The 15,032-nt window shown below is 55.7% G+C and overlaps 1 protein-coding gene across 1 annotated transcript in view; it reads left to right on the plus strand.

The window, feature by feature from the left end:
• Positions 1-2,228: 2,228 nt before the first annotated feature.
• LOC140192776 (adaptin ear-binding coat-associated protein 2-like) overlaps positions 2,229-15,032 on the plus strand; it is a gene marked incomplete at its 5' end in the record, with an annotated part of 42,498 nt that continues 29,694 nt past the window's right edge. The window contains 2 exons of the mRNA XM_072250262.1: positions 2,229-2,418; positions 8,644-8,748. Coding sequence (XP_072106363.1) covers positions 2,229-2,418; positions 8,644-8,748 — 295 coding nt within the window. The remainder of the gene's footprint in view (positions 2,419-8,643; positions 8,749-15,032) is intronic.

Raw genomic sequence — 15,032 nt, forward strand, 5'->3', positions numbered from 1 at the left:
ATGTTGCGTGCTTCGATTTTCAGAAGGCCTTTGACAAGGTGCCACACATGAGGCTGCCAAACGAGCTACGAGCCCGTATTATTACAGAGAAGATGGATGAAGCAGTGGCTGATTGGCAGGAGGCAAAGAGTGGGACGAAAGGCAGCCTTTCCTGGCTGGTTGCTAGTGACTAGTGGTGTCCCACAGGTGTCTGTGCTGGGACTGGTTCTTCTTACGTTATATGTCAATGACTTCGATGACGGAATTGATGGCTTCACGGCCAAGTTTGCAGATGATATGAAGACGGGTGGAAGGGCAGGTAGTTTTGAAGAAGTACGGAGGCCACACAAAGACTGAGACTGGGAAAAGCGGCAGATGGAACACAGCGCTGGGAAGTGTATGGTCATGCAGTTTGGAGGAAGGAATAAAGGTGTAGACTATGTTATAGGCAGCCAGAAAATTCAGAAGTCTGAGGTGCTAAGGGACTGGAGTCCTTGTGCAGAAGTCCCTAATTTGGCCGAGTCGGTGGTGGGGAAGGCCAGCTCGTCTCAAGAAGAGTCGAATCAAATATTTAATGTCGAGGATTTAGTTAAGGCACCGGTGGGGCCCGGCTTGGGGTAAACCACTCAGAGGATGAATTAGCCGCGTTGGATTGGTGGAGGAGAATCCATGGGCCAAATGCGGTGAATCTGCGCCTGTGCGGTAGGGCGTTATAATGGAGGGGAGAGTCTGGCGAGGGAGAGGGAGCAGGACAGGGAGGGAGAGATAGAGGGAGAAAAAGGGAGAGGGAAATAGAGGGAGATAAAGGAGAGGGAGAGGTAGAGGCCGAGGGAGAGATAGAGAGGGAGAGAGAGAAGGGGAATAAGGGAGAGATAGTAGGAGAGGGAGAAGGGGAGAGGATGAGTGACAGATAGAGGGGGAGAGAGGGAGATGGAGAGATGGAGGGAACGGGACAGTGAAAGGAAGGGGAGGGGCTACGGCGGAAGGGTGGGATTGAAGCGTGAAGGGAGGAGGGAGTGACGAGGAGGGGCGGCAGAGGGAGAGGAGGAGCCGAACCTTGAGGGAGGTTCTGCCCGGGGGTGGGGGCTCTGTGTGCGAGGACGGGGAAGGGCTACACGGGGGGGGGGTGGAGTCGACTCACAGGACAGGAGGGGGGACCAGTACGTAGAGGGGAGGGGGGAGTGGCTACACAGAGAGGGAAGGAACTACGGGGGAATGGGCGGGGCTATGCAGGCAGGGGAGGGGATGCGCAGAGGGGGCGGGGCCACAGAGGGAGAGGGAGGGGCTATTCTTCGAGTGGTGGGGCTACAGGGGGAGAGGGAGGGGATACTCTGCGAGGGGCGGGGCTACAGGGGGAGAGGGAGGGGCTATTCTTCGAGTGGTGGGGCTACAGGGGGAGAGGGAGGGGATACTCTGCGAGGGGCGGGGCTACAGGGGGAGAGGGAGGGGCTACTCTGCGAGGGGCGGGGCTACAGGGGGAGGGGGGCTATCCTTCGAGTGGTGGGGCTACAGGGGGAAAGGGAGGGGATACTCTGCGAGGGGCGGGGCTACAGGGGGAGAGGGAGGGGCTACTCTAAGAGGGGCGGGGCTACAGGGGGAGAGGGTGGGGCCACTCTGAGAGGGGCGGGGCTACAGGGGGAGAGGGAGGGGCTACTCTGAGAGGGGCGGGGCTACAGGGGGAGAGGGTGGGGCTACTCTGAGAGGGGCGGGGCTACAGGGGGAGAGGGTGGGGCTACTCTGAGAGGGGCGGGGCTACAGGGGGAGAGGGTGGGGCTACTCTGAGAGGGGCGGGGCTACAGGGGAGAGGGTGGGGCTACTTTGAGAGGGGCGGGGCTACATGGGGAGAGGGAGGAGCTACTCTGCGAGGGGCGGGGCTACAGGGGGAGAGGGAGGGGCTACTCTGCGAGGGGCGGGGCTATATAGGGAGAGGGAGGGGCTACTCTGCCAGGGGCGGGGCTACAGGGGGAGAGGGTGGGGCTACTCTGCGAGAGGCGGGGCTACAGGGGGAGAGGGTGGGGCTACTCTGAGAGGGGCGGGGCTACAGGGGGAGAGGGTGGGGCTACTCTGAGAGGGGCGGGGCTACAGGGGGAGAGGGTGGGGCTACTCTGAGAGGGGCGGGGCTACAGGGGGAGAGGGTGGGGCTACTCTGAGAGGGGCGGGGCTACAGGGGGAGAGGGAGGGGCTACTCTGCGAGGGGCGGGGCTACAGGGGGAGAGGGTGGGGCTACTTTGAGAGGGGCGGGGCTACAGGAGGAGAGGGAGGGAGCGGCCGCGGAGCGTTTGGGGGAGGGAGGAGAGCCCCTTCGTGACACCCTCTCCCCGCCCCTCTCGGCCCACAGGGCCTCGGACTGGAACCTGGACCGGCCCGACTGGACAGGCCGCCTGCGGATGACCGGCAGGGGGGACCTGGTCTGCGTCCGGCTGGAGGACAGGATGACCGGTGAGTGTCCGACCCGTAATCCCCCCGCACAGGGAGGGAGGGGCGGTCGTGTACGGTGGAGGTCGGTCTCTGGCAGGGGGGACGGGCAGGTCGTGATTCCCTTCCCCCCCTCCCTCCCCCCCGCTCCGCGCTCCGGTTGGGATGTGCGCGCGGCGTGTAGTCGAAGGGGCAGGTGTATCTGCCCTCCAAATCTTCGTCATCATTGGAACATTCAAGGCGATCGCCGACACTTTCAAATCACCTGTAGCTCCCGACTCGTTGAAGGAAGGAAGTCGAATCGTTCTCACTCCTTCTGGCTTCTCCAAGCCTGAATCCCACAACCGTCTCTAGTAACACATTCCACAGATTCACCCACCCTACTCCTCATCTCCGTTCTACATGGATGCCCCTCCAGTCTGAGGCTGTGTCCTCTGGTCCCAGACTCCCGCACTGTAGGAAACATCCTCCCCACATCCACTCTATCTGTGTCCTCTGGTCCGAGACTCCCCCACTACAGGAAACATCCTCTTCACATCCACTCTATCTGTGTCCTCTGGTCCTAGACTCCCCCACAATAGGAAACATCCTCTCCACATCCACTCTATCTGTGTCCTCTGGTCCTAGACTCCCTCACAATAGGAAACATCCTCTCCACATCCACTCTATCTGTGTCCTCTGGTCCTAGACTCCCCCACTACAGGAAACATCCTCTCCACATCCACCCTATCTGTGTCCTCTGGTCCTAGACTCCCCCACTATAGGAAACATCCTCTCCACATCCACTCTATCTGTGTCCTCTGGTCCTAGACTCCCCCACTTTCGGAAACATCCTCTCCACATCCACTCTATCTGTGTCCTCTGGTCCGAGACTCCCCCACTACAGGAAACATCCTCTCCACATCCACCCTATCTGTGTCCTCTGGTCCTAGACTCCCCCCACTACAGGAAACATCCTCTCCACATCCACTCTATCTGGGTCCTCTGGTCCTAGACTCCCCCACTACAGGAAATATCCTCTCCACATCCACTCTATCTGTGTCCTCTGGTCCCAGACTGCCCCACTACAGGAAACATCCTCTCCACATCCACTCTATCTGTGTCCTCTGGTCCTAGACTCCCCCACTACAGGAAACATCCTCTCCACATCCACTCTGTCGAGGCCAGGTTTCAATGAAATCGTCCAGCTCGTACTCTTCTAAACTCCAGCGAGTTTGGGCCCGGAGCCAACAAGAATGCTCCTCCTGTGTTAACCCTTTCCTCCCTGGCATCTTTCTCGTGAACCTGCTCTGGACCCTGCCTGGTCTCAGCACATCCTTTCTGGGATCAGGGGCACAAAACTGCTCAGAGTACTCCCAAGTTGGGCCTCCCCAGTGCCTTATAAAGTTTCAACCTTGCCTCCTTGCTTTCCTGTTCTGGTCCTCTGGGAATGAATGCTAATCCTGCATTTACCTTCCTCTGTATAATATAAAGACAAGTGAACGCAGCAGGCCAGACAGCATCTGCAGGAAGAGGTGCAGTCGACGTTTCAGGCCAAGACCCTTCGTCAGGACTAACTGAAGGAAGAGTGAGTAAGGGATTTGAAAGTGGGAGGGGGAGGGGGAGATCCAAAATGATAGGAGAAGACAGGAGGGGGAGGGATGGAGCCAAGAGCTGGACAGGTGATTGGCAAAAGGGATACGAGAGGATCATGGGACAGGAGGTCCGGGAAGAAGGAAAAGGGGGGGGGGACCCAGAGGATGGGCAAGGGGTATAGTGAGAGGGACAGAGGGAGAAAAAGGCCAGAGAGAGAAAGAATGTGTGTATAAAAATAAATAACGGATGGGGTGCGAGGGGGAGGTGGGGCATTAGCGGAAGTTTGAGAAGTCAATTTTCCTGTCCAGCTCTTGGCTCCATCCCTCCCCCTCCTGTCTTCTCCGATCATTTTGGATCTCCCCCTCCCCCTCCCACTTTCAAATCTCTTGCTCACTCTTCCTTCAGTTCGTCCTGACGACGGGTCTCGGCCCGAAACGTGGACTGTACCTCTTCCTAGAGATGCTGCCTGGCCTGCTGCGTTCACCAGCAACTTTGATGTGTGTTGCTTGAATTTCCAGCATCTGCAGATTTCCTTGTGTTTGCGTGTGATATAATGACAATTCCTTTTAGTTTTATACGTTTTTCATACGATTATTTTACGGTTTTGCTATATATAAGGTAATACATTGTGGAAGTTATACAATATATGAGTTTTTTGCATGACCTTTTTTCTCGCTGTCTTGAATGTGCTGTGTACGTTTTGCACTTTGTCTCGATCAGCTGTGCCCACGTGTGCTCGAATGATAATTACATTTGATTGGATTTGATTCAATTGGCAGTATACAGCCGATTCCGGTTAATTGGGACCCATTGCGACCAGTGCGTCTTGGCTCAGTTGATCGGCCGCCCCAGAAGTTTCCTGGAGGTTGTTCAAAAGGTTTTAAGATGCCAAAGCTTAAGAAGGCTTATGGGGGGTTAGCTTTCATAAGTCAAAGGATAGAGTTTAAGAGTCGTGATGTAATGATGCAGCTCTATAAAACTCTGGATAGGCCACACTTGGAGTACTGTGTCCAGTTCTGGTCGTCTCACTATAGGAAGGATGTGGAAGCATTGGAAAGGGTACAGAGGAGATTTACCAGGATGCTGCCTGGCTTAGAGAGTATGCATTATGATCAGAGATTAAGGGAGCTAGGGCTTTACTCTTTGGAGAGAAGGAGGATGAGAGGAGACGTGATAGAGGTGTACAAGATAATAAGAGGAATAGATAGAGTGGATAGCCAGCGCCTCTTCCCCAGGGCACCACTGCTCAGTACAAGGGGACATGGCTTTAAGGTATGGGGTGGGAAGTTGAAGGGGGATATTAGAGGAAGGTTTTTTACTCAGAGAGTGGTTGGTGCGTGGAATGCACTGCCTGAGTCAGTGGTGGAGGGAGATACACTAGTGAAGATTAAGAGACTACTAGACAGGTATATGGAGGAATTAAAGGTGGGGGGTTATATGGGAGGCAGGGTTTGAGGGTCAGCACAACATTGTGGGCCAAAGGGCCTGTACTGTGCTGTACTATTCTCTGTTCTATGTTCAAACTGCTGTTTAATTAAGTGACACATTAGGTATTTGCAAGAAACAGAAAGCAACTTAGAACTCTACCAGGACTACAAATCTGTAATCATCATCATTACTTGCCGTGAGGCATGACATCATCACTGCGTGCCGTGTCATATGACGGAGGCAACCATGATTGTTCTTGGCAAAGTTTTTGAAAGAAGTGGTTGGATCGGGGGCGGGGGGGGGGCGTTGGTGGTGTGGGGGAGGTTAGCTAGCTGAGTTAGTTTTGGCTTAAACCTTCCCCAAGGGTGACCTGCAGGCTAGCGGAGAGAAGGAGAGCCTTACACCTCCTTTCCTATCTCCGGCCGCCCACCCATTGCTAGAAACCCGCATCTTAGTTCCTGATGCTTATCAGGGCTGCGTACTGTGTACCTCCTTTACCCCCTGTATGCCCCACGACCGTGTGGCCCCCCACGGCTCCGATCTGCTGATTAAATCTGCCGACGACACTACACCGATCGGCCTCGTCTCAAAACGATAACGAGGTGGCCCGCGGGGAAGAAATCATCTCTGTGACGCGGCGGCGTCAAGAAAACAACCTCTCCCTCAACGTCGCACGAACGAAGGAGCTGGTCGTGGACGACAGGGGGATCGGAGACGGGCAAACCCCTATTGGCATCAATGGCTCGGCGGTTGAGAGGGTGAACAGCTTCAAGTTCCTCGGCGTAAACATCACCGAAGATCTCGCGTGGTCTGTACGCACCGGCCGTGTGGGTGAAAAAGGCACCGGCAGCATCTCTTTCACCTCGAATTTTTCCTGGAAGTTTGATATGGGCCCTGAAATCCTCAGAACTTTCTGCAGGGGCACAACTGAGAGCATCCTGACTGGCTGCATCACTGCCTGGTACGGGAACCGTACCTCCCTCGATCGCAGGGCTCTGCAGAGGGCGGTGCGGACAGCCCGGCGCATCTGTCGACGTGAACTTCCCATAATTTATATTTATATTATGTAACACGCTGTGGAGATTCAGTTGCTAGTGAAATGGCTTCGCTGTACTGTTTCACTGCTGAGGGAATAGCGTTTTCTCTGTAGCAGCAATGTTTGGGTTGTGGCTGGAGATAACAGGATTGTGGTTGTGCACGTTGGCCAACCAGGATTTTGTTGCTCCGCCCTGTGGATCAGGAAGGAGACTTTTCGCGGTCTTCGGCCGGGGAGAAGACGCGAATGGAGGGAGTTGGTAGCCCGCCGGACGGGGTGGACTCGGAGCGTGGGTCTGAAGGGCGGCGACGGTCGGAGGAGGTCGATGGTGGACGATCGACTTACCAGTGAGGTCCAACTTTGCGCCACAGACTGTTTCATAAGATCGGGCCCTTACTTCTTCGTTTCTCTACTAACTATATCGTCATTGTGGCTATCCCTTGAGGTCGAGGACGACGGACTTCGTTTCGTTGACCTACTTACGGGCCCTCAAGTGCCTAACCATATAGTATGGTTCTGGAAAACGTTGTCTCATTTTTGCTATGTTCTGTACCCGGGTGAGAAGATGGCGGCACGAGGGCAGCGCGCGCGGCCTCTCCGGTGATGAATATCTGTTATCTGTCAGGTAGGGGACCGTGCACAATCCTGATTTGATGGAGACGGACGTGAGAGCGCGGGGCAACATCTGGAAAACTTCTGAAATGCCCGCTTGGCTGCCGCTGCTACTGTGTGGTAACCGGAATCTCCGGTGCAGAAGGCCCCGAAATCCTCGGCTTTGCGTGTTTCGGCGGCCGGGGACAGGTCGAAGGCGCTGGGCAGAGGATGGAGCTCGGGAGCCTGTATCGGAGAGGAAAGATGTCAACAAAATTGAGAGAGTACAGAGAAGATTTACTAGAATGTTACCTGGGTTTCATCTCCTAAGTTACAGAGAAAGGTTGAACAAGTCGGGTCTTTATTCTCTGGAGCGTAGAAGGTTGAGGGGGGACTTGATAGAGGTATTTAAAATTATGAGGGGGATTGATAGAATTGACGTGGATAGGTTTTTTCCATTGAGAGTGGGGGCGATTCAAACAAGAGGACATGAGTTGAGAGTTAAAGGGCAAAAGTTTAGGGGTAACACGAGGGGGAACTTCTTTACTCAGAGAGTGGTAGCTGTGTGGAACGAGAAGTGGTCGAGGCAGGTTCGATGTTGTCGTTTAAAGTTAAATTGGATAGATATATGGACAGGAAAAGAATGGAGGCTTATGGGCTGAGTGCAGTTCGTTCCTCGGGAGCCCAGCTGCAAAAAACATATGAAAGAACGAGAAGGAAAAGATAAAAACAAACACAATTCGCACAAGAAGACAGATTTTAGACCAAGTTTCAGAGTTCCTGGCTGCCCAGCTTGCAATACCATCAACCCGCCACTGGAGGGCAGCACTGACTGGACAATATTTATATACCTGCACGTTTATATAAAATAGTAATATATGTTATACGTGCATACACATATGTTTAATGAGCAGTTTAATTGTTAGCTTTTTTATATTGCTGTTAATAATAATTTTATTAATAATAGTGTTGGCACGTGGCCAAGTGGTTAAGGCGTTCGTCTAGTGATCTGAAGGTCGCCAGTTCGAGCCTTGGCTGGGGCAGCGTGTTGTGTCCTTGAGCGAGGCACTTAACCACGCATTGCTCTGCGGCGACACCGCGTGGGTCCTAGTGCCCTTCCCTTGGACAACATCGGTGGCGTGGAGAGGGGAGACTTGCAGTATGGGCAACTGCCGGTCTTCCGTACAATCCTTGCCCAGGCCCTGCGTCATGGAAACCTTCCAAGGAGCAAATCTGTGGTCTCACAAGACTAACGGGTGCCTCTAAATAATAATTTTAACGTTAAACAAAACTCCCTCCTTCTGTGACCCTTTCCCCCCCCCCCGCCCCGTCGTCCCTTTTGACTGCGAGGGGGCCAGGGGTCTCCGAGGGGAGGGTGGCGAAGGTGGAAGAGGGTCGGAGGCCGATCGTGGCGGGGTTTCCCCGCTGTCCGTCCCCTGGGGTGACGACAAGCCCCCTCCCCACCGGAGGGTGGATCGGCGAGGCGTGCGTGGGGACAAGTGGGGGAGGGGCGCGGAGAGAGCCTGGTTACACCCGGGGGAGCAGCCGCCTCTCCCCCCCCATTACCCCCCACCCCACTCCGGCCCTCCCGCTGACCGCCTGCTCTCTCTGTGATACAGGGGAACTGTTCGCCGAAGCCCCCATCGACACGTACCCTGGGATCGCGCTGGAGAGCGTCACAGACTCGAGCCGATACTTTGTGCTCCGCATCCAGGATGGAACTGGTAGGGAAGGAGGGAAGGAGAGGGGGGGGGGAGAAAGAGAGAGAGAGAGAGAGAGAGAGAGAGAGAGAGAGAGAGAGACACGGAGGGAGATAGAGTAGGACGGAAAGAGAGACAGGCAGACTGAGAGGATGAGAGAGAGAGAGTGTGTGTGTGTGAAAGGGAGGAAGAGTAAGTCAGAAGGAAGGAGGGGGAATTAAATCCTCGATATTAGGGAGCCGGGTCGAGCTGGCTGTTCGCCTGTTCTGTTCCGGTGCCTTCCAGTTGGCGTAGCAGGCCGTCGGCCGCCTAATTTCACAGCAGGGAGCCAGGCCCATCGACCCCTCTTCCCTGCGCCGTCCCGCACACCCATTCAAGACGATCCCCCTCTGCCCCTGTTTGTCCTGTCCCCTCTAACCCGGCCTCTCCCAACCTCTTTTGCCCCGGAAGGAACTCTTGATTTTCCAGGCCGGGAACCCCCGCGTAAAAAGAATTAGTGAATCTAAAGCTCCCCGTATTTCAGCGTGATCAGCAGGTAACAACATTCCTCCCCGCAAAAAAATCACCAACGCTCTTTTGAGCAGAGAGCGAACTTTTTACCGACCTTTCTTGGAAGCAAAAAAAAACAGGTAATTAAGCCTGGGCCTCCTGCCCCATGATCCTCTCGTATCCCCTTTGCCAGTCACCTGTCCAGCTCCTGGCTCCATCCCTCCCCCTCCTGTCTTCTCCTATCATTTTGGATCCCCCATAACCCTCCCGCTTTCAAATCTCTTACTCACTCTTCCCTCAGTTAGTCCTGACGACGGGTCTCGGTCCGAAACGTCGACTGTACCTCTTCCTAGAGATGCTGCCTGGCCTGCTGCGTTCGCCAGCAACTTTGATGTGTGTTGCTTGAATTTCCAGCATCTGCAGATTTCCTTGTGTTGGCGTAGTTAAATTTTGCTTATCTCCCCTTCAAAAATTTTAAAACCTCATCGGGCAAACCGGATGAATTCCTGTGAGGCCGAAATTGCGATTTAATTTTTTTTCTTCCGGACGAAAGCTTCCCTCCAATTTCCTACTGCACCGGTAGTTTTTTGGCTCCCAGATGTCGGTCGGCTGAGGGTAAGGGGAGGTTTGGCGGGGTGGGTGGAATTCGGGAGGGAGGGGCTGACGTCACGTCCGAAAATGAACTCAAGGTTCTGCCTGCCCTCCGTGCAATGCGGTGCTCACCGATTATCACCCGACCGTCCTCCCCTCCGGGCAATACAGCGCTCACAGACGCCTGACGAGATTGGTAACGGCTTGGTCACTCCCCAGCAAAGCGAACGCTGGGGTTCAACGGAGTTCGAAAAACTATGTTTTATTCTTCCAACCACGGTCTCTCTCTCAGAACCCCGGTTGACACACCCTGCTCCAAACCTCTCCTATCCGTGTCCCTGTCCGAGTGTCGTTAATGTACCTGCCTCGACCCCCTTCCCCCGGCAGCTCCTTCCACAGACGGACCACCGTATCCCTCTAAACCTCTCCTATCCGTGTCCCTGTCCACAGACGGACCACCGTATCCCTCTAAACCTCTCCTATCCGTGTCCCTGTCCACAGACGGACCACCGTATCCCTCTAAACCTCTCCTATCCGTGTCCCTGTCCACAGACGGACCACCGTATCCCTCTAAACCTCTCCTATCCGTGTCCCTGTCCACAGACGGACCACCGTATCCCTCTAAACCTCTCCTATCCGTGTCCCTGTCCACAGACGGACCACCGTATCCCTCTGAACCTCTCCTATCCGTGTCCCTGTCCACAGACGGACCACCGTATCCCTCTAAACCTCTCCTATCCGTGTCCCTGTCCACAGACGGACCACCGTATCCCTCTGAACCTCTCCTATCCGTGTCCCTGTCCACAGACGGACCACCGTATCCCTCTAAACCTCTCCTATCCGTGTCCCTGTCCACAGACGGACCACCGTATCCCTCTAAACCTCTCCTATCCGTGTCCCTGTCCACAGACGGACCACCGTATCCCTCTAAACCTCTCCTATCCGTGTCCCTGTCCACAGACGGACCACCGTATCCCTCTAAACCTCTCCTATCCGTGTCCCTGTCCACAGACGGACCACCGTATCCCTCTAAACCTCTCCTATCCGTGTCCCTGTCCACAGACGGACCACCGTATCCCTCTGAACCTCTCCTATCCATGTCCCTGTCCACAGACGGACCACCGTATCCCTCTAAACCTCTCCTGTCCGTGTCCCTGTCCGAGTGTCGTTAATGTACCTGCCTCGACCCCCTTCCCCCGGCAGCTCCTTCCACAGACGGACCACCGTATCCCTCTAAACCTTCCCTGTCCGTGTCCCTGTCCACAGACGGACCACCGTATCCCTCTAAACCTCTCCTATCCGTGTCCCTGTCCACAGACGGACCACCGTATCCCTCTAAACCTCTCCTACCCGTGTCCCTGTCCACAGACCGACCACCGTATCCCTCTAAACCTCTCCTATCCGTGTCCCTGTCCACAGACGGACTACCGTATCCCTCCGAACCTCTCCTATCCGTGTCCCTGTCCACAGACGGACCACCGTATCCCTCTAAACCTCTCCTATCCGTGTCCCTGTCCACAGACGGACCACCGTATCCCTCTAAACCTCTCCTATCCGTGTCCCTGTCCACAGACGGACCACCGTATCCCTCCAAACCTCTCCTATCCGTGTCCCTGTCCACAGACGGACCACCGTATCCCTCTAAACCTCTCCTATCCGTGTCCCTGTCCACAGACGGACCACCGTATCCCTCTAAACCTCTCCTATCCGTGTCCCTGTCCACAGACGGACCACCGTATCCCTCTAAACCTCTCCTATCCGTGTCCCTGTCCACAGACGGACCACCGTATCCCTCTAAACCTCTCCTATCCGTGTCCCTGTCCACAGACCGACCACCGTATCCCTCTAAACCTCTCCTATCCGCGTCCCTGTCCACAGACGGACCACCGTATCCCTCTAAACCTCTCCTATCCGCGTCCCTGTCCACAGACGGACCACCGTATCCCTCTAAACCTCTCCTATCCGCGTCCCTGTCCACAGACGGACCACCGTATCCCTCTAAACCTCTCCTATCCGTGTCCCTGTCCACAGACGGACCACCGTATCCCTCCGAACCTTTCTTATCCGTGTCCCTGTCCACAGACGGACCACCGTATCCCTCTAAACCTCTCCTATCCGTGTCCCTGTCCACAGACGGACCACCGTATCCCTCCGAACCTCTCCTATCCGCGTCCCTGTCCACAGACGGACCACCGTATCCCTCTAAACCTCTCCTATCCGTGTCCCTGTCCACAGACGGACCACCGTATCCCTCTAAACCTCTCCTATCCGTGTCCCTGTCCACAGACGGACCACTGTATCCCTCTAAACCTCTCCTATCCGTGTCCCTGTCCACAGACGGACCACCGTATCCCTCTAAACCTCTCCTACCCGTGTCTCTGTCCACAGACGGACCACCGTATCCCTCTAAACCTCTCCTATCCGTGTCCCTGTCCACAGACGGACCACTGTATCCCTCTAAACCTCTCCTATCCGTGTCCCTGTCCACAGACGGACCACCGTATCCCTCTAAACCTCTCCTACCCGTGTCTCTGTCCACAGACGGACCACCGTATCCCTCTAAACCTCTCCTATCCGTGTCCCTGTCCACAGACGGACCACCGTATCCCTCTAAACCTCTCCTATCCGTGTCCCTGTCCACAGACGGACCACCGTATCCCTCCGAACCTCTCCTATCCGCGTCCCTGTCCACAGACGGACCACCGTATCCCTCTAAACCTCTCCTATCCGTGTCCCTGTCCACAGACGGACCACCGTATCCCTCCGAACCTCTCCTATCCGCGTCCCTGTCCACAGACGGACCACCGTATCCCTCTAAACCTCTCCTATCCGTGTCCCTGTCCACAGACGGACCACCGTATCCCTCTAAACCTCTCCTATCCGTGTCCCTGTCCACAGACGGACCACTGTATCCCTCTAAACCTCTCCTATCCGTGTCCCTGTCCACAGACGGACCACCGTATCCCTCTAAACCTCTCCTACCCGTGTCTCTGTCCACAGACGGACCACCGTATCCCTCTAAACCTCTCCTATCCGTGTCCCTGTCCACAGACGGACCACTGTATCCCTCTAAACCTCTCCTATCCGTGTCCCTGTCCACAGACGGACCACCGTATCCCTCTAAACCTCTCCTACCCGTGTCCCTGTCCACAGACGGACCACCGTATCCCTCTAAACCTCTCCTATCCGTGTCCCTGTCCACAGACGGACCACCGTATCCCTCTAAACCTCTCCTATCCGTATCCCTGTCCACAGACGGACCACCGTATCCCTCTAAACCTCTCCTATCCGTGTCCCTGTCCACAGACGGACCACCGTATCCCTCTAAACCTCTCCTATCCGTGTCCCTGTCCACAGACGGACCACCGTATCCCTCTAAACCTCTCCTATCCGTGTCCCTGTCCACAGACGGACCACCGTATCCCTCTGAACCTCTCCTATCCATGTCCCTGTCCACAGACGGACCACCGTATCCCTCTAAACCTCTCCTATCCGTGTCCCTGTCCACAGACGGACCACCGTATCCCTCTAAACCTCTCCTATCCGTGTCCCTGTCCACAGACGGACCACCGTATCCCTCTAAACCTCTCCTATCCGTGTCCCTGTCCACAGACGGACCACCGTATCCCTCTGAACCTCTCCTATCCGTGTCCCTGTCCACAGACGGACCACCGTATCCCTCTAAACCTCTCCTGTCCGTGTCCCTGTCCGAGTGTCGTTAACGTACCTGCCTCGACCACTTCCTCTGGCAGCTCCTTCCACAGACGGACCACCGTATCCCTCTAAACCTCTCCTATCCGTGTCCCTGTCCACAGACGGACCACCGTATCCCTCTAAACCTCTCCTATCCGTGTCCCTGTCCACAGACGGACCACCGTATCCCTCTAAACCTCTCCTATCCGTGTCCCTGTCCACAGACGGACCACCGTATCCCTCTAAACCTCTCCTATCCGTGTCCCTGTCCACAGACGGACCACCGTATCCCTCTGAACCTCTCCTGTCCGTGTCCCTGTCCACAGACGGACCACCGTATCCCTCTGAACCTCTCCTATCCGTGTCCCTGTCCACAGACGGACCACCGTATCCCTCTAAACCTCTCCTATCCGTGTCCCTGTCCACAGACGGACCACCGTATCCCTCTAAACCTCTCCTATCCGTGTCCCTGTCCACAGACGGACCACCGTATCCCTCTAAACCTACCCTGTCCGTGTCCCTGTCCACAGATGGACCACCGTATCCCTCTAAACCTCTCCTATCCGTGTCCCTGTCCACAGACGGACCACCGTATCCCTCTAAACCTCTCCTATCCGTGTCCCTGTCCACAGACGGACCACCGTATCCCTCTAAACCTCTCCTATCCGTGTCCCTGTCCACAGACGGACCACCGTATCCCTCTAAACCTCTCCTATCCGTGTCCCTGTCCACAGACGGACCACCATATCCCTCTAAACCTCTCCTATCCGTATCCCTGTCCACAGACCGACCACCGTATCCCTCTGAACCTCTCCTATCCGTGTCCCTGTCCACAGACGGACCACCGTATCCCTCTAAACCTCTCCTATCCGTGTCCCTGTCCACAGACGGACCACTGTATCCCTCTAAACCTCTCCTATCCGTGTCCCTGTCCACAGACGGACCACCGTATCCCTCTAAACCTCTCCTATCCGTGTCCCTGTCCACAGACGGACCACCGTATCCCTCTAAACCTCTCCTATCCGTGTCCCTGTCCACAGACGGACCACCGTATCCCTCTAAACCTCTCCTATCCGTGTCCCTGTCCACAGACGGACCACCGTATCCCTCTAAACCTCTCCTGTCCGTGTCCCTGTCCACAGACGGACCAGCGTGTCCCTCTAAACCTCTCCTATCCATGTCCCTCTCCACAGACGGACCACCGTATCCCTCTAAACCTCTCCTATCCGTGTCCCTGTCCACAGACGGACCACCGTATCCCTCTAAACCTCTCCTATCCGTGTCCCTGTCCACAGACGGACCACCGTATCCCTCTAAACCTCTCCTGTCCGTGTCCCTGTCCACAGACAGACCACCGTATCCCTCTAAACCTTCCCTGTCCGTGTCCCTGTCCACAGACGGACCACCGTATCCCTCTAAACCTCTCCTATCCGTGTCCCTGTCCACAGACGGACCACCGTATCCCTCTAAACCTCTCCTACCCGTGTCCCTGTCCACAGACCGACCACCGTATCCCTCTAAACCTTCCCTGTCCG

The sequence above is a fragment of the Mobula birostris genome, unplaced genomic scaffold, assembly GCF_030028105.1.
Source record: "Mobula birostris isolate sMobBir1 unplaced genomic scaffold, sMobBir1.hap1 scaffold_2601, whole genome shotgun sequence".
Lineage (NCBI taxonomy): Eukaryota > Metazoa > Chordata > Chondrichthyes > Myliobatiformes > Myliobatidae > Mobula > Mobula birostris.